Source organism: Ursus maritimus, unplaced genomic scaffold (genome assembly GCF_017311325.1).
Source record: "Ursus maritimus isolate PB19 unplaced genomic scaffold, ASM1731132v1 scaffold_22, whole genome shotgun sequence".
NCBI lineage: Eukaryota > Metazoa > Chordata > Mammalia > Carnivora > Ursidae > Ursus > Ursus maritimus.
Genome location: NW_024424675.1, coordinates 20938112 through 20956735, shown reverse-complemented (window position 1 = coordinate 20956735; position 18624 = coordinate 20938112). Strand labels below are relative to the sequence as shown.

The 18624-nt window shown below is 53.2% G+C and overlaps 1 protein-coding gene across 1 annotated transcript in view; it reads right to left on the bottom strand.

Moving 5' to 3' along the window:
• Positions 1 to 17985, bottom strand: part of RSPO4 (R-spondin 4) — a 33398-nt gene extending 15413 nt beyond the window's left edge. Inside the window, exon 1 of the mRNA XM_040638664.1 lies at positions 17907 to 17985. Within this exon, the coding sequence (XP_040494598.1) occupies positions 17907 to 17985 (79 nt within the window). The remainder of the gene's footprint in view (positions 1 to 17906) is intronic.
• Positions 17986 to 18624: the final 639 nt, after the last annotated feature.

The following is an 18624-nucleotide window of genomic DNA, read 5'->3' as shown; positions in this document are numbered from 1 at the left end:
CTGTACGTACCTCACAGGGATAGTGTGAGGACCAAATGCATTGTGCTCAGAACAGTGCGGAGCAGGTGCTCGAGACACCTCAAGCCCCTCCCATGAACGGCGCCTCCCAGCAGCAGGTGTGATTCTCGCTTGCACATGGCCATAGCCCTAGCGCCGGCAGGGTAGGTGCCAGGTACACAGCAGGTGCTCAGTGAGGACTTGTTGGCTGGGGTGGACTCACACAGGTTCTGGCTCCTCCCAGTGCTGGCTCTCTGGGGTTTGCTGTGTGACCTTGGGCAGGTCTCGTTCTTCTCTGATCCTCTCTAAACTCACTTGGCTGCTATGAAGTGGCCTGAGACCTGCGTACAAAGTACCTGGGAGTGCTGGGGCTCCATCAACCCCAGCTGCTAATTCCCATTCCCTCTCCTGGGGCGCTTAGGATTCCCCATTGCTCTTTATTTGTGGAGGCCTCTCCCGGCTCTTTGGGAGGCTCTAAAACTTCAGCTCTGGCTGAGTAAGAGGGCGTTTGCCGCAGTTAGGACCCTGGTGGGACGTGTCCAGCCAATCTGGAGACCCAGTGCCACATGCCGTGGGAGGGGGGCCATGCCCTGGGGAGGATGTGAATGCCAGCATTCCAGGGAAGGGAGGGGAAGCTTTCATTTTGTTATTATTTAAATTCAATTAGCCTACATATAGTACACCATTCGTTTCAGATGTAGGGGAAACTTTCTAAGAGGAACTGGAAAGCCCGGATTCTGAAGATTAATCTGAGAAAGGTCCCAGGTTTGACAGTTCTACAAGCAACCTCCTTTCCTTTGTCCTGCGGAAGTCCTGTGGGTGACAGAGTGCAGGGCTGGGGACCAGGACGGTGGTATCTGTCTCGGCTTGGACTCAGACTCCTTGTATGATCTTGGCAGAGTTCCTCATCGCCCCATCCCTCAGTTTCCCCAGCAGAAATATAAAGGATTGGTCTTGATAGAGGGCTTTTAAGATATTTTCAGGCAAGGAAGGCTTCTTTTTCCCGTAATGAGATGGGATATGGGCGCTGAGTTCATAAGGCGGGTAAGGTTGGAGCTGCTTTGCTGAAACCTGGCTGGGTGTGAGGGTGAGGATCTTGAGTCCGATCCTTTTGGTTCCCGTCACCCACTTCTGGAGGCAGCATCCCCCCCCCCAGGGGGGGGGCTGGGATCATCTCTAAGGACCGTCCAAGCCCCGAAGTCCCACAGTGCCAATGGCGGGGGTGGGGGGACGTGGCAGAGCAGTTAGCTGCACTGGCTGGAGACAAAGACTGGGTTCAAACCTCCACCTGACCTCTCTGAGCCTCAGTTTTCCCATCTGTAAAATGGGGATTCTAACTGTCTTCTTATGTTGCTGTGACGGTCCAGTAAGTTGGTGTGTGAGACGGTTGGAACAGGGTGTAGCAGACCGTAGGTGACTCACAGTGGGGTATCTGTGAGTGGTGTGCGGCTCCGACAGGGCCAGACTGTCGCAACAATCCTATGAGGTGCTATTATCTCCTGTTACAGACAAAGAAGTTAAGGCACAGAGAGGGTAAGTAAGTTGCCAGGATCCCACAGCTGATCAGTGGCAAGCTGAGATTTAAAGCCAGGTAGTCTTAGGAACTGGTGGTTTTTATAAATATTAGGGACAATCTAACCCTCAGAACAGGCCCAACATAAACACCCTCCTCACCTCATAAAATTAAGCCCAAGAAAGCTTTGGGTATACGATCAGTGCTCAGCACAGAGAAATCCTGGGGCCCCACTGCCAGTAAGCATCAGGGAAGGGGACAAGGCCTAAAAGTCAGGGCTGGTCTTCATGCCAGACCCTGCCCGTGTTCCAGGGACAGCATCAGCTCCTCTTAGCCAGCACCCTGGGGACCAGGAAGTTCCGAGGGGTGACAGGGTCAAGAATCCAGTTGGGCCTCCAGGCATGGGTTAAGCGTCATCACTGACCCAATGCTGGGTCTGGCCTCTTCCCACAGCCTCCCTTCCCCTCTCAAATCCTAGCAGAAGGGACAGAACCCCAGATGTGGACTCTTGTCTCAGACCTTTGGGCCCTAGGGCAAGTTCCTCCCTGTCTCTGAGCCTCAGTTTCTCCATCTGTCAAAACTCTTTGTGCATAAGGGTCCAATATTCATTTATCCGTCCTCCCACCAGGCAGGTATTTCTTGAATACCTGCAATGTACCAGGCCTTTCCTAGACTCCAGGAACATAAGGGTGAAAACAAGAAACAAAAAACCCCCTCTTGTTTGCTTTTATTTGATTTATTACACAAAATTAAAAGACAAATCACAGACCCGTTGAAAGATTTTGGAAAGATGCACAATATGATTCTAGACTGGCAGGTAAATTTCCCAGGCTCTCTGTCTTTTTCAGCCCTCCTCCCAGCGCCACGCACAGTGCTGGGTACGCCGGGTGCTCTGTAAGTGTTTGTTGAATGAATGAATGAACAGGACTTATCTTGCTGCTCCAAAACTGGTGACAAAGGGTGGAAACAGTCTCTGAGTCCTCCCCATTCCTGCCACCGTGTTCTAAAGAGAGCTGCCTCCTGAGTGTGAAATTGGGGCCTGACACCTGCCCCAGGGCTTAGTAGGGGGGGGGCAACTACCTTTGCACTCCCCCGCCACCTCCCCAGCCTGTGTAAATGGATTTCTTTTTTCTTTTCTTTTCTTTTCTTTTTTTTTTTTTTAGAGATTTCATTTATTTATTTGACAGCGAGAGAGACAGAGAGAGAGAGGGAACACAAGCAGGGGGAGTGCGAGAGGGAGAAGCAGGCTTCCCGCCGAGCAGGAGGCCTGACGTGGGCTCGATCCCAGGACCCTGGGATCGTGACCTGAACCGAAGGCAGATGCTTAACAACTGTGCTACCCAGGCACCCCTGTAAATGGATTTCTGAAGAGGATCCCCAAAAATTGTCCCACAGGAGCTGGGGCAGGGCTGGATGCTTCCCCACCTCCCTAAACCCAGCTGGGGTGGCAAGAGAATCACTCATCGTTTAGCAGGGACCTGAAGACCATGGAAATGACATTTCATTCCCTGATGGATACACATTTACTGACTCCCCATGTGTACTGGGGAGAACAGCGAATGAGTGAGAGCTGGCGAAGGGGCAGGAGCAGGCCTGGGGAAGCCTGCACTGATACCATTTGTCCAATTCTCTGCCAAAGGGACTGAAGAAGACAGTTGATCTCGATCCGAGCTGTAGATTCCCAACCCAAGGAGGCAAGAGGCTGTGGGGGCACCAGGGGGTGGTGAGGGAGCTAGGAAGATAGGAAAAAGGAGAGCCCATGCTCCTTCCCCGATAAATCACACTCCTGCCCCAGTGACGACACCTGAGGGGTCGGGGAGCATAAGGGAGGCATAGGAACATTTGGACCTGACCCCCTGCCCTGCAGCTCACTGGTGATGGGGCCCCCAGTTTATTCAGTGCGGAGTGCTGCAAGGCCACAGCAGCACCAGAGAAGTAAGAGACTGTTGTCCCTGTCCCCATCCCTTTTTCTGCTCCCCAACATGCAAGGGAGGGAGAGAGCATGACACATCTCTCCACAGGGCAGATAATGGAGTCAGGAGCCAAGTCAGGGATGGGAAAGAAGAGAGCTTGGAATTAGATCTATGTGTTTAAAATTTAGCACTGGGCTGGGTTTTTTAATGCCAGAAAGCTTAGAGATCTGTCCAAATAATTAAGGAGTAGGTTTTAGAGATATAACAGAGAATAAGAGAGAGGGAGAAAAAAAGCACATGTCATGTTTGCAACCCTCTGTTACATATTCAGTCTCATCATGAAGCCACTTACACACAGTAGGCCAAGGGTTGTCATTCTTAATATACAAAGAGCTCCTAGAAATCAATAAGAAAAACAGGAACAACCCAAGGTGGGAGAACGGGTAAAGATATTACAAGTAATTCAAAGAAGAAAGACAAATGGGCCGGACACCACAGGAAGAGCTGTCCCACCTCACTAATCATTTTCAAAATGAAGATTAAAATAAGAAGGAAATATTACTTGTGACCTGTGGGATACAGAAACTGTGTAAGACTGAAGTCATCCAGACCCCCCTTTTGAGAAGGGAATTGGGTAGTGTCTATTAAAGTTTAGAATTTGTAGGATGAGGGTAGTGATGTCATTTTAAAGATGGTGCCCTGATGCCCAGAGAGAGGCAGGTACCGTTTAGAGCCCCCCAGGTGGTCACCAGAGGGCAGGGCTGGAACCCTGGTTACTGGAGAGCTGCCATTGGCCCTTTATCTCCAGCCAGCTGGTCCTGTCCCTTTGGCCTTGTGTACCATCTGGCCCCTGGCACCTGACTTGGGAGGCTAGGACTCCTCTGCCTGCCGCTGCCCCGGGGCTGAGGATGGCTGTGGCTGGCTGTTGCAGGGGACACCCCTTCCCCATCAGTTCTGCTCAGTAGTGAGGTGCACAGGATGGAGGTGGGAGCCCAAGGTTTGCGATCAGACAGGCCTGCTCTCAACTCCAGGTCCCACTTACCCGCTGGGACAACTATTTAACCTCAGTTTGCTCACTTGTAAAATGGAGACAAACACCCACTCACTGGAAAGCTTGTTCCTTCCTATCGCGGGCCTCTCTGTGCCAGGCACTGTTCTAGGCACTGGGGACACATCAGCAAACAAGAGGGTCCTTCCCCTCCGGAAGTCTGCTTCCTTTTTTTTTTTTTTTAAATTATATTATGTTAGTCACCATACAGTACATCCCTAGTTTTTGATGTAAAGTTCCATGAATTCATTACTGTGTATAACACCCAGTGCACCATGCAATACGTGCCCTCCTTAATACCCATCACAGAAGTCTGCTTCCTGAAGGAGAGAGCGATTATTTGCGGTAGTGACAGGGAGTGAATGAAAGTCAAGAGAGTGATGGGACGAGGTTCTGGGCCAAGAACGGCCTGGCTGAGACATACAAGAGAGGTATTCTTGGCCCCGGGACCAGGAAGCACGGAGGTCCAGAGGCCAGAAAGAGCTTGCTATGGAAGAGGGCAGTGGCAGGGCAGAGAGAGCCGTGGCAGGTGAAGTCGGGAACCCCGGGTTGTGGGCTTGGAAGCGGTTTGCATGGTCCTGGATCTTCCTAGAAGCAGGTGAGGGTCTGCCGGCGCTCCAGCAGGTGCTGAGGGGGAGGGGGCAGGGGGCAAGAGTGGGAGCCAGCCGGGGTGAGGCTGGCGGTTTTCCAGGTGTTCTGGACGAGGCTGGTGGCCGTGGAAGGAGGCAGGGGGGACAGGCACGCTCTGCCGTGGGCTCCAATGAGAATTACAAGGTAAGTGGCCCAGTCCTGGTGTGGCACGTGGTTGGTGCTTACAGATCCGTTACCCAGCCTTAGATCTAAGGAGACCTGATCTGAGAATCCCACAACTGCGTCTACACCACAGCCTCCTCCATAAATGCCCAAATCGCTTTTGCGTCCCCTTGCCATCACTTCTGGTTGGGCCTCCTTGCCCTGCTGTCACTCTTGACTTCCACAGGCCGCCAGGACCAGGTCCCCGTCCTGGGTCCCCTCTGGCTGTGAAGCAGCCTCGCCGCTCAGTTGTGCTCCCTGCCGCTGCTGCCCATGCCCTTCCCTCCAGATGCCGCAAACCCCGAGGCCCCGACACGGTGGCTTCCTAAGTCAGGCTCCAAGTTGAGAAAAGGTGGTGAGTCACAGTGACATCTGCCCAGGCCCAAACCCCCACCCCAGACCAGCTGTCCAGCAGCGGGAAATGGGGAGGGGGGGGAAGCGCCAGGCAGGTGGGAGCCCAGGTCACACACCCGTGGGTTTGGGATCCCAGCTTTGCCACCTTGACCCGAGAAGGCCCCTTGGCCTTTCTGAGCCTCAGTGTCCCGTCTGCAAAATAGAATGATGCTCTCCAAGGGTTGTCCGGAGGGTAAAGGCGGGTAATAACCCACAGAACACCTGGCCGTGTGCCCAGCGTATATGCCAAAAGCACTCACCAAACGGGAGCCAGACTTAGGCTTATGCTCTGCCCTGGGCTTAGCTAACCCAGTGCTGGCACAGTGAAAAGGAGCTCTTTGGAGCCCCCAGCCTGGATTCCAACCCAGACTCTGTGAGGGCTGTGGGAACCTGGGTAACTGACTTCCTCCGTCTGGGTCTACTTTCCCCTTCTGTAAAATGGGTACCAAGCTCCCAAGGTTGCAATGCACACAAGGCACCTGGCCCATACTAGGTGCTCAATAAATGGTAGGATGCCAGGCGGGAGGGACTGAATGGAAGAAGGGGAAACAGGCACAGCATGTGTGGCGGTAGCAGGAGCACAGGGAAAATGGGGACACTGATGATCTTGGCTCTAAACCTCTCATGGCACCGAGGCATCGTCTCCACCAAACTGAAACCCAGGTGGTCAGAGGCGTCTGGGCTTGCACAGGCCAGAAAATTTAACATCCACTGTCAGTGGGCCTCAGTTTCCTTATCTGCAAAATGGAACCCTCCTTCTTCCCCAGTTAAAATCAGAACAAAGGTCTGGAACCAAGATGAGCAGTGCGGAGCCAGAGAAGCCGGTCACTATGAGCTCTGGCAGGTCCTCGAAGGGACCAGGACTGCGACTGCGCAGAGCCCTGCTAATGCTGGCTGAGGAACCCCTGCCACCCTGGCCCTTGTGTTAGATCGTCTCAAACGCACCACGGCTCTACAAGGCTGGGGTTACACATTCCCCATTTTCACGGAGGAGGATACAGGCTCAGAGAGATGGCGTGCTCAACCCATGAACTCACGAGAAGTTGGGTGGATGCAAACCAGAGTCCAAGTTCCAAACTGCTGGGGGTCCTGCCTCCCGGATGGCCTGTTGGCCACTGCCTGCGGACTCCTGCCCTGTGGCTCTCCAAAAGCAGAGGAAAGCCCTTGAAAGCCATATGTCTCTCAAGGCCCAAGGTCAGCCCAAGGGGGCCCTGAGCTGTTTGTGAGGACAGACAGGAGGAGGACTGACTCCAAGCAGAAGGGATGATCTTCAGTGAAGTCAGCTTTGCACACAAATGTCCTGAGTGCTTGTATTCTTTCTTCTTCTGGTGGTGGGGGTGGTGTACGGTGTGGATACAGGAGAATAAGACGATCCACGAACTCTGGCCCTTTAGCCAAAGCAGCTCTGGGAGAATGGCAGCCTCGGACTAGGGCTGCTCGGCCCAAGGGGAGGACTCTGAGCCCCCTCGGGATGCCCTTCAAGCCAACGTCACTGTCTCCAGGGGCAGGGGCTCCAGCTGCCTCTCTCCTACTCGTATGTTAAAACCCACTCTGGTGGGCCCACCGCTTCCATTAGTCCGGGGCCCCCAAGGACGGGGTTGGTCCGGCTAACAGCATGTGCCAGCTGGAATGCAGTGACTAAGAGGACATTCAGGGACAAGGGTGAACGGAGAAGCATCACCTGCATTTGACACTTCCAGAAATGTGCTTGGGAGGGGCTGAGGCCTGCTGTACCAGGACCGTCAGCATCGTCAAGGAAGCAGGGCTCACAGAAAGGGTGGTCCCCTGAAGGGATGGAGAATCAGGGGCTCACACCCTTCTAACGAGACCTTCTTATTAGCACACTTTCTCTTTTTTTAAAGATTTTATTTTTAAGTCATCTCTGTGCCCAATGTAGGGCTTGAACTCACAACCCCGAGATCAAGAGTCACACACTCCAACAACCCAGCCCTCCTGGAGACCCTTATAAGTACATTTTCTAAGATCAAAAAACCCAGACCACAAGGCAGAAGAAAACCCTCTCCCCCAAAAAACTCATACGGGATTTGACCACGTGAACATTATCAGAAGTAATGATTTCTATTCTCCAAATGACATAAAAAGTTAACAGATGGGTGTCAGACTGAAGAAAAATATTCTCAATGTCAAAACCGACAGGGGGTCAGTATGTAGGCAACACAAAGAAGTCCTATAAATTGACAAGAAAAATTCAGGAAACACAATAAAAAAGTGGACAAAATAAAAATAAAATATAATAAAAAATTTAAAAAAATAAATGAGGGGCGCCTGGGTAGCGCAGTCGTTAAAGCGTCTGCCTTCGGCTCAGGGCGTGATCCTGGCGTACCGGGATCGAGTCCCACATCGTGCTCCTCTGCTGTGAGCCTGCTTCTTCCTCTCCCACTCCCCCTGCTGTGTTCCCTCTCTCTCTGGCTGTCTCTCTGTCACATAAATAAATAAAATCTTTAAAAAAAAAAATAAAAAAAAATAAAAAAAATAAAAAAATAAATGAAAATAAGCGGAATGAAAATCAAATAAAAATAATTAAAATTGACAAAATGTAAAATAAATAACCTTTTAAAACTAAAACAATAAAATAAAAATAATTTAGAAAAACAAAATGTAAGGAGCTCCTGGGTGGCGCAGTCGTTAAGCGTCTGCCTTTGACTCAGGGCGTGATCCCAGCGTTCTGGGATCGAGCCCCACGTCAGGCTCCTCCGGTAGGAGCCTGCTTCTTCCTCTCCCACTCCCCCTGCTTGTGTTCCCTCTCTCACTGGCTGTCTCTGTCAAATAAATAAATAAAATCTTTAAAAAAAAAAAGAAAAGAAAAACAAAATGTAAGAGTAAAATTAAAAACGAATTTATAATGTAAATTTAAACACATTAAAATTAATTTTAATTACAATTAAACATTAAAACTACTAATAATGAAAACTTTAAAAATAAAATTTAAATGTTTACATAAAATAAAAAAGAACAATTTTTAAATAAGTGAAATAAATTTAAGAATCAAATAAAAGGTTGGCAATCCGTAACAATTTAAAGAAGAAAGAAAGAAAAAGAAAATACAAAACAAGAGCAGGATTTTGTACGACTGGTGCTGATAATGTGCTATGAATTAAGGAGTCTGATTGACTCAAATGCCTGCCAGAAGGGGGACCGGGGAGGAGGAGGAAGGAAAAGCATGTCCAAGAGACAGCATCTGACCGCGTTTTTCCAGGCTCTGTGGGCAAAGGGTAGGACGTCAGGCCCCACGACAGCCTCATCCACAAATAGCCATCACATCATTTATACATTTATAATGCGCCAGCACCACGCACGTAAAGCACACACATCCTTCCATCCTCGCCGCTGTCCTCTGAGGTCCGGGTTCCTAGAGGAGTGAACAGAGGCCCAGAGAGAGCGGTCATGTGTCACAGCCACACAGCATTTAGGACCACTCCACCCACTGAATCTGGGCTCTTTAGAGTGACCTTCTTTTGACAAGTTAGGTCTCCTGAGGACTTCCAAGCACAGGCAGGGACATGTCGGACATCAGGCTGGAATGTTCTGGACCCTAGCAAGAGCCAGCCTACCCCGGTGCATGACGGTTACCGCCATTAATTGAACACCTCCTCTCTCTCTGGTGGGTTACATGCATCCTCTTGAGCCTGAAGACCATATGAGGTAGATGCTATGACTGTCCCCACGGTAGCGACAGATGACACTGGGATTGGCAAGTGGAATATTTGCACGCAAGCATGGCAGTTCCAGAGGTGGGAGCCGAGCCCAAATCCCACCCTCCCCGCCTGGCACTGGAACTCTCAAGAGCACCCCCCGTATTTGCTAGAAATGTCCTATTTCCAAGTTAGCCAATAGAGGCACAGAAGGGAGAGATGACCTGCCCAAGGTCACTCAGCTAGCGAGCGGCAGAGCCCACGGCCTTCGTGACAGCCCACTGGCCTCCCACTGCTTATCTGGGACTTGCTAGCGACAGCCGTGCCCACTTGCCAACACCAGAGAAGGCTCCGGAAGGGCAGCCTTGACATTCCTCCTCTGCGAGTCCCCACCCCTGCGGATGTGGGCACTGCTGTCGGGCTTCAGGGAAAGTGTAGGCTTCTGGCACAAGGGAGTGGTTTTCCCCATGTGGTCTGGGTCCCCCAGGCTTGGGAATGCCTTTCTTTTGAGCTGGTGAAACAGAACCCCCACCACAATGGCGCCCTGGAGCCCCCACCTTGGACCGCAGAGCAGGGGCCCTATGAATCATGTGGCATGACTCCAAGAAATCAGCCCAGGGCAGGCGGCGGTGGCCTGGCCTGAAGCAGCCGTGCCCAAGAGGAGGGCCTCACCCATCCGCGATGGGAACCAGACCGTTCCCTGTGGGACCTGGAAGGATCCCCGAGGTTGGGGCTGAAGGCATGTGTCCTAATAGCACTGCCTGCTGCACAGGCCAAGAAAGGAGGCTCCGGCCCATGGAGACCTGGAGGCATATCCCAACTTCTCCCTGTCCTGGCTCTGTGCCCTTGGCAAGTCAATTGCCCTCTCTGAGCTTGGGGCCTCCTCTGTAAGGCCATTCTGCGGCTGAATTGGGAGAAGGCCTGATGGGGTGGTTATGTACCCCAGCTTTGGAATTAATTGTCTGGGTTTAAATCCTGCTTTTGCCAAACTTACTCTGCCAAGCTATTGGACTGAAGTATATGAAATTGCTAATAGTAGGCTGTTGTGGACCTATAAAAATGGCAATTTCATATAGTTTAACTAATGCCCCTCGCTCTTAAATCAGTTTCCTCCTCTGTAAAATATGGATAATAGTCCTCACAGCAACCTCTGAGGATTAAATAAGGCTGGGAGGCAACTGAGCTCAGTAGAGCTCGGGCTCTGGGACCAGGCAGGATTTGAACCTCAGCTGTGTGACCTTGGGTAGGCTACCGAACCTCTCTGTGCCTCAGTCTTCTCATCCGTAGAACAGGGATAATAATAGGACCCGCCTCATAGGTTTATTAAGAAAATTTAACCAGTTCATCTGTGTAAAGTATTTAGAACAGTGCCTGATATTGTTAAAATAAAATAAAATAATACAGGTAACAGCATCTGGCATAGACTAAACGTTCAACCGTAAAACCAAATCAGAAACAGACTTTTAAAAACCTTTGATGCCAGTGAAAGTTTAGTATTTTTAAAGAAAAAAATACATGATTTTAGGAACGTACACATGTGTGGAAATGCAGGTGAGGAGCGTGTTCCTGGGTATCCACGGCATCTGGGGCCTTCTGTGTCCAGCCAGGGCCCACAGCCCGCCGTGCTAAGGGAAGCATGGGGCCTCAAGGCTGTGATGGCTCTGGTCTCGCCCAGGCCTCAGCCAGCGCCCTCTCATGGAAGCCCACAGCCAAGCCATGGAGCCCGTGTGGCACACAGGTCACTCCAGGGGCCCATTTGAGGCTCCCAAGCCCGGGCTGGCCTCTCGTTATTAAGAACCCTCTGCCAGCAGCCTGCGAGCTACGAATGTCCTCTTCACTCCATCCCTCTTGTCTGACGTTTATCCTGGACGTGGGAGAAAGGCACAGCAGACCCAGCACAGCCGCGTCATACAGGGAACCTGAGGCTCTCGGGGGCCCAACACCAGGACTTTCAGGCTCTGGAGCTGGCTACCTTCCTCTATCTCTCCAAAGCCGCCCTCCCTCCCTCCCCAGTCTCGGCTGCACCCTCACTTCCACCCATGGCCGGGTGCCAGGTGCTGGGTACCGGGGGCTTGAGCCCCCCTTTGCATAAGTATTGGTCTCAAAGGTCTCAATTGGCCTTTTCAGCTCTAGCATTCCACTATTCTATAAAAAAGGAAAGTGGGACCCTTCCACAAACTGTAAAGTGCTGTGTGAATCAGGGGGCGGGGTCACGGCATTGGATGGGATTTCCAGAGAAGTCTGTGGGGCAGAATTTGCTCCTGTGGGTCTGGAATCTGGAAGACCCAGGCCACACATCCTTTTCCTATGTGGCCTGGGACAAACCAGGTACCCTCTCTGAACCAGCCTTCCTCTTCTGGAAGGGCAAGGGGGAGCGACCTCATCTGGCCAGCAGGATCAGTGCGAAAGGCCCACACAATGTCTGGCACCCACCGGCTGCCCAGGGGTGTCTGATGCAGGAGGGTATTAGGGCTCTGACCGATCGCCCCATCTTTTGGGGCTAAAACCCCGTGTCTTGAGAAGTACGTGGCCACCAGATTCAGGGCCATCAGAAATAGGCACACGACTCGCAAAATGTGTCAGGGGTACGTGCTGCTCATTGAGGCAACTTGGTGTAGCCCGTGCAGCTCTGGGTTCACATGCCTCCTGCCCTAGGATCCCCGGGGCCTTAGTCTCCCCAGCGGTGATACAGGGACCTCCTAGAAGCTTCTCTGAGAGATTTATGGGGACCGTATTGGGCTCAGCTGATCCAGCAGCCTCCACGCCTCCTTGACAGTGGTAAAAAATCCAGTTTTATATCCGTTCACACACAGCACGCCGAATACACACGAGTACAAACACACTCAAACACTCTCACACATACCCAACTATGTGCACACACATGAGCACGCATACTCACTTGCTCAAACACACACTCACATACATGTGTACATGGAAACACATCTCTCAAAATAATATATAATCCGAATACCTGTAACACATTCTGATATTTTCTAAAAAGGAGGTTCGTTAACTCTAGCCTATGGGCCAAATCCGGCCCTCGGCCTTTCTGTATGGCCTGAGCTGAGAACGGTTTATTTATTTATTTATTTATTTATTTATTTATTTATTATTTTTTAAAGATTTTATTTATTTATGTGACAGAGAGACAGCCAGCGAGAGAGGGAACACAAGCAGGGGAGTGGGAGAGGAAGAAGCAGGCTCCCAGCAGAGGAGCCTGACGTGGGGCTCGATCCCATAACGCCGGGATCATGCCCTGAGCCGAAGGCAGCCGCTTAATGACTGCGCCCCACAGGCGCCCTGAGCTGAGAACGGTTTACAGCAACAGCAACAAAGAAGAGTGTGGGACAGGTCATAGGTGGACTGCAAAGCCGGAAATATTTACTATCTGGCTCTCTACAAAAAAAAGTTTCCTGACCCCTCTCCCCCATTTTATTCTATTCTATACTGTCGTGTTCTGTTCCATGGCATTGTATCCCTCTTCATTCAAAATTGCTGGCTGTACTTACTAAATTTAGTTCCCCAACCTGCTGATGGGTTGCAAACCTCAGTTTGAAAACTTTGCGTTCATGCAAGCGTCGGTTTTTTTACTAGATGGAAAAATGGACAAATAAACAGTGAACTGATAGACGGACACAAAGACACGGGAGAACAAAATGGATAAGGTCACCTTAGCCAAGCAACGTCCCCTCGTTGAGTGTCAGATTGCTCAGCGGAGGCCGGGAACGCCCCTGACCTGCCACTGAAGGCCGCACTGAGGGGCAGTGGGGTCCTGTCCGCGTCAGTCTTTCTGATGGGTTGTCACTGACATCTCAAGGACACACTGAGCCCTCTGACAGCAGGGACAATGGAGCGCATCTCTACCGTGCTTGTCAACATCTAGTCCGGAGCCTGACCTAGAGGAGGGGCTCAATGAATATTTCTTTGTGATAAAGGTGGCATCCAAGGCCCCTCCGTGACTCGACTCTCACCCTGTCCACAATCGGACCTCTATTTCCTCTGGCCACACAGCCCCTTCGGCTTTTTCCACCTGACCAGACCCTCCCTTCCTCTTGCTGGAGTCCCCAGTCCCGTCCCTGCTGCCACGGCTGCCTGACAAAATCCCTGTGATAAGGCTCGTCTCAGATGCCTCCGCCTTGCAGCCCCTGGCAAGTCATCAACAGGACCCACGTGTATTTCTCTGCACAGGCTTTGAAGCCTCCAAAACTCTGGGGCCACAGCCCCGATGTTGGGAGTTCCTGGGCAGGTCACTGGCCCTTTCTGAGCCTCAGTTCCCTTGTCTGGGAAATGGGTGTCCGCCAGGCAGTGCCATAGTGAGGATTCCCGCTGTGCAGAGCTCCTGGCACGTGGCCAGCCCACACTAAGTGGCCTCAAGGCACTCCTTTGGCGATGGGGTGGGGGCTGGGTAGTTTCCATCCCTGGAGAGGGAGGTGGGTTCCCCCAAGAGTGAGGGTGTGTGAGGTGAAAGCAGCATCTCAGGTTTGGCTCCAGAACTGGCTGCAGAGGGAGAAGGCGTGGGAGCAGAGACAAGTTTATTGAGTGCCTACTATGTGCCAAACATACTGCTTTCCTTTTCTCAACCAGCCATCTTTTAGGAAGAGACCCAGGCCCAGAGGGATAAAGATGACTTGAGTGACTTGCCCGAGGTAGCATTCTACTGACACGCGGTGCCTTTCCTGAGCCCTCCAGGTGCGGTTAACACCCCTCACCCCATCCTTTAGCAGTTGGTTCCCCTTCCAGAGCTGCCCCTGACGTGCGTCTTTAGCCGGTGTCACCTGGAGGCCAGCACTGAGGGGGACGCACCTTGTTCTGGGCCTGCCCGGCCCTGACCCAGCCCTGGAGACAAGAAACCTGGGTCTTTCCCCATCTCGGCCACTGCCTCGGGCACCTGCTTGCCGGGTCTTGGCTTCCCTGCTACACGCAGGGGACAGTGCTGCCTGCCCAGCGCTCCACGTGGGACTTTGCCATTTACAGAGAATGTTCATACTCACCCCCCCCCAAGGGAGGCGCTGCCACAGTCTTTTTACAGATGCAGAAAAAGAGGCTCACAGAGGGGACAAGGGCAGAAGTGAGATTCAACCCACATGAAACCCCCTTTTCTCCCTGGTCCAGAGAACACCCTAGCCTGCTGTAAAATGGGAGGGAGAAGTAGTAGAATCTTTATAAAGCACCTACTGTGTGCTTCCAGACACCTTCCCTCTGGGACTGTTGCCAAAGGGATAGGTACAGCTGTTCCCATTTCACAGCTGTGGAGCCGAAGACTGGAGAACGCATGTGACCTGTCCAAGGTCATACGTCCGGGGCGGAGGGCTCAGGATTTGAACCTTATCTGAATTCCAGAGCTGAACTCCCCAAATTCCCTCTGCCCCTTGCTGCCTCGGGTCTAGAAGGATCTGAAATCACCATGTGAACGTGGGGGACTCTAGCCTCCAGCAGGACTTGAATGTAAGGGAAGTCCATCACAGCCCGTCTTCTCGTTGCCTAAATGAAGCTCCATATCGGGGTTGGGGGGTGCAGGCCAGAGCTCCCTCACGCTCCCTGACAGTCCCATTGCCGGGATAGCCCATCATGTCTCAAGAGAAACGTTTCCATCTGGTTCTGATTCGTTTACACTTAATTAATCAACATGTTGTTTTGTAAGAGATATTTGAGATCCAAGAACCTTCCTCAAGCCTTTTCTTTCATTCTTTCTTGTCTTAGAAACAGAAAAATTGGGGTAAAAAAAAAAAGAAACAGAAAAATTGGGTTTCATCAGAAAACAGTGACGCCAGAGCTTGAGGAAGCATGGGTCTGCGGGTGCCAAGCCCCGAGGGCGGCAGCTCAGCCTGGGCCGCTGCTGGGCCTTGCAGAGCAGGCCGAAGACTGAGGCCCAGGGCTCGGGCATGGAGGGGAGGCTGGGAAAGTGAGGGAAGGGGCATCCCTCCACCCTGGCAGCTGCTCAAGGGCAGGCCCCGGGTCTGTACACCTTGGCATCTCCAAGTTTCCCAGCACACAGCCTGGCACAGAGGCTGCCTGTAGCGGTTGTCAAATGAACAAGTGAAGACATGGATGCATGAAGCACGGCCACTGCCTAGCTGCCTTCAGGACACATTCTCCTTCTAAAGTGACAGCAGAATGTCAAAGCCGGTAAGACCCTCAAGGATGTCATGTGGAGTTTTCCAAGCAGCTGTCTCATGAAAAATGACCCTCTGCTGCACAATTAGTTTGGGAAAGGACCTGCTGTCTGGCCCCACCACTTCACCATAAATGCTCTGATAAGTCCTGCGGCCAACAAATCTGCTTAACTCAGCATCTCCCAAACCTATTTGGCCAGGACTCCTACGACCACTTTGCAGAATATGCTACAGGAAGGGTTTTCCTACCCCTCCACTCCCACCCTGAGGCCAGTGGGGAAACTGAGGCTGTTGGCAGGAGCAGGGGAGTTCGCTGCCCGGGGTGCAAAGGGGTCCAGGGTGGGACTGAAATCCAAGGCTCTCTCCATTGCACCTGACTGATAAGTGGAGCTACAAACCTCTCTCTGGAGTTGCTGGATGGGGCATGTTTATGTCCCATACACAAGACATCAACTATTGTGGGGAGGGGCGCTGAGAGCCCCCTTGCCAAACTGGGGCAGTGTCGGGAGCAGCCTTGCCCAAGCTCCTCACCGAGCAACTGCGGATGGGGAAAGGAATTGGAAGTTTTCTTTTCCTTTAATCTGTGTGTGTGCGCGCGCGTCGCGCATCTTAAAGATCTCCCCAACCAGCTCCTCTTCAGATGGGGACACGGAGGCTCTGGGAAGGGAAAGCCAACCCAGCTCAGGAGCCATCCTGACAGATGGAGTGGGAGTCCAGCCTGCATTGCTACTCACCCGCGGGGCAACGTTGGACAGATCAGTTTCCCTCTCTGAATCCTCATCCAGATCATAAGCATCCCCCCGCCCCCAACCCCACGAGACTGTTGTGAGTAGCCAGGGGCCCCACGCACAGGAAATGAAGATGCCTGGTACCTACAAGGAGCCCGTGTACTTGGCTACTCACTAAACATACACACTAATTCAGTCTTGCCCACATCTGCCTTGGGAGCCGGATACATCGGATATTATTCCCCCCCCCCTTTCTTTTAAAGAGGAGTCAATGAGGAGAAGGTTTGTATTTTTATTTCTTTGGTCCATTTTAAAACTGAGAAAAATCTTAGAGGTTTTCTAAAAGACCATCAGATGGGTAAAGCCAGGCTCAGAGAGGCAAAGTGACTTTCCCAAGGTCACTCAGCTGGTCACTGGGGAAGCTGGGATTTGAAGTCAGGCAGGCTGATTCCAGAGCCCATGGACTCAGGCGCTATACAAGGGCCATCCACAGAACATCCCCATGAAGTCACAAACTTGCACCGGCTCACCTGAAGCCCACCCACTGCTCGGACCCCTGGGTCCCTCCAACCAGTCACGCCAGGGGTTGGAGCCCTTTGGGCCAGTCACCCCCACCCAATCCCCCCTCTGCATCCTCCCATAGCCCCTCTCTGCTTCCTGCTCCACCCCAGGAGTGACTGTCCATGCAGGGCTTTTCACTCAAATGGACTAGATGCCCCTAGAGGGCAGACGCTCTTACTCCCATGTAGCCTCGTTCAGACCTAACACGACAGCTGGAAAGAAAGAAGACACTGGGTCTTCCACTCACCTGCTGGACAACTTAGCAAAGTTACCTAACCTGACCGAGCCTTGGCACCCAGCTTTATCAAACGGGAAGAGTGCTGTCATGAGGACGCGGTGGGGATTCCCTTAACGAGGGACAACCCTGGCACAGTGGCCAGTATTCCAAAGTTGGCTCTCAGACTGACACCAGCTCGGGAGACTTTCCCCCCTGCTTGCCCTCCTCAGTCCCACCGGCTCTGCCGACCCCCACTCTGCAGCGACAGCCTCAAACCCACCTCTTGAGGACATTCTGACTCTCACAGTGAGCGGCTGTGACATAGGACCCTGAGGGTGCAAGGGGCTCCTCTGTGCCCCAGGTACATTTATAGTCTGAAACTTGGTTTACCTTCTGAGTACTCCCAGGAGGTCAAGATGGAAAAACTGGGGGGCTCTGGTACTTCTTCTAGGTCTCCCTGAATTCACAAGGCTCATGCCCTTGCCAGAGGGGGGCCCACTAAGGAATACCGCCTTCCCGAAGGTGACACGGTGAGTCAGGGTCAATGATGGGGCTGAGACTGGGCCATCTGGACTCCCAGCCCGGCGCTGTATATGTCGTCTCCCGGCTCAGCATGAATACTTGGCATGGCTTCTAAGCCACTAATTCTGTCCCCTAGTCCCAGAGTCCTCTGGCCTGGCACCTTGGGCTTCCTGTCTCTGCACAGAGCCACTCTTCTTCTCAGCAATGCTGCCGCTCTAGGGAGTGGGTCATGAGAGAGCCCTACCAGCCCCTTCCTTCCTTGGAGAACCTCCTTGGGCCAGCTTCCTAGACAGGTGCCCGCGGAGCCTCAGTCTCCCCGTCTGTAAAGTGGGCCTGACGGCTGTCTGGACGAGTTAGTGGCCCAGGGTGCCGGGGCACCATGCAGATGTCCCAAGGGCCATCCCCCTGTCTGCCCTGCTGTGCGTGCCCTGCCACCCAGCCCGCTGCCCCTCGTACCTTGCTTCTTCCTTCTGTTCAGGGGGAGCATGTCCACGGCGTGCGCGACGAGCAGCAACAGGCAGAGTGGCGCCCGCATCTGGGCAGCCTGGTCGGGGCGGGCGCGCGGGGGGCTCCCCGGGAGGCCCGATGGCTGCTCCGGGCGCGCGGGCGCATCCGCGGGGCGCGGGCTCGGTCCCGCCGCCAGGGACGCGCCGTCCGCCCAGGGGCCGGCCGCCAGGTCGACTGAGGGCGTCGGCGGAGCGGGGACACTGCCCCTGCGGGGAGGAGCCGGCGCGCGGGGCGGTGCGTTAACCCGCCCGGGCGGCGCGCGCGGCGGGAGGCGGGGGTCGCCCCGTGGGGGTCCGGAGGTCGGTCGGTCCGGCCGTCCGCGGTCTGGCGTCGTTCCGCCCCCTGCACTGCCGCACTCACAGACCCGCCGCCCGCCCACCAGACGCAGGTACAGACGTGCGACCGCCAAGTGACCCCCATCCTGGTGCTCTCGGCACCTCCCGACCCCCACTCCCCGCCTGCCTCCGATTTTCCCCCTTCTACTCGGTGGCTCCTGGCTTCTGCGCCTGGCCCTTCAGGGCCACTCTGGCACGTCCTCTTGTCCTCTCTCGGTTTCACCGTCCCCTACTCTGCGGCCTGACCGTCTGGTGTGCGCCCTTCCTGCTCTGCCTCCTTTTTTCGACAGAGTCCTGCGTCCTCTCTGGCCACGGACCCTGCATATTTCCTG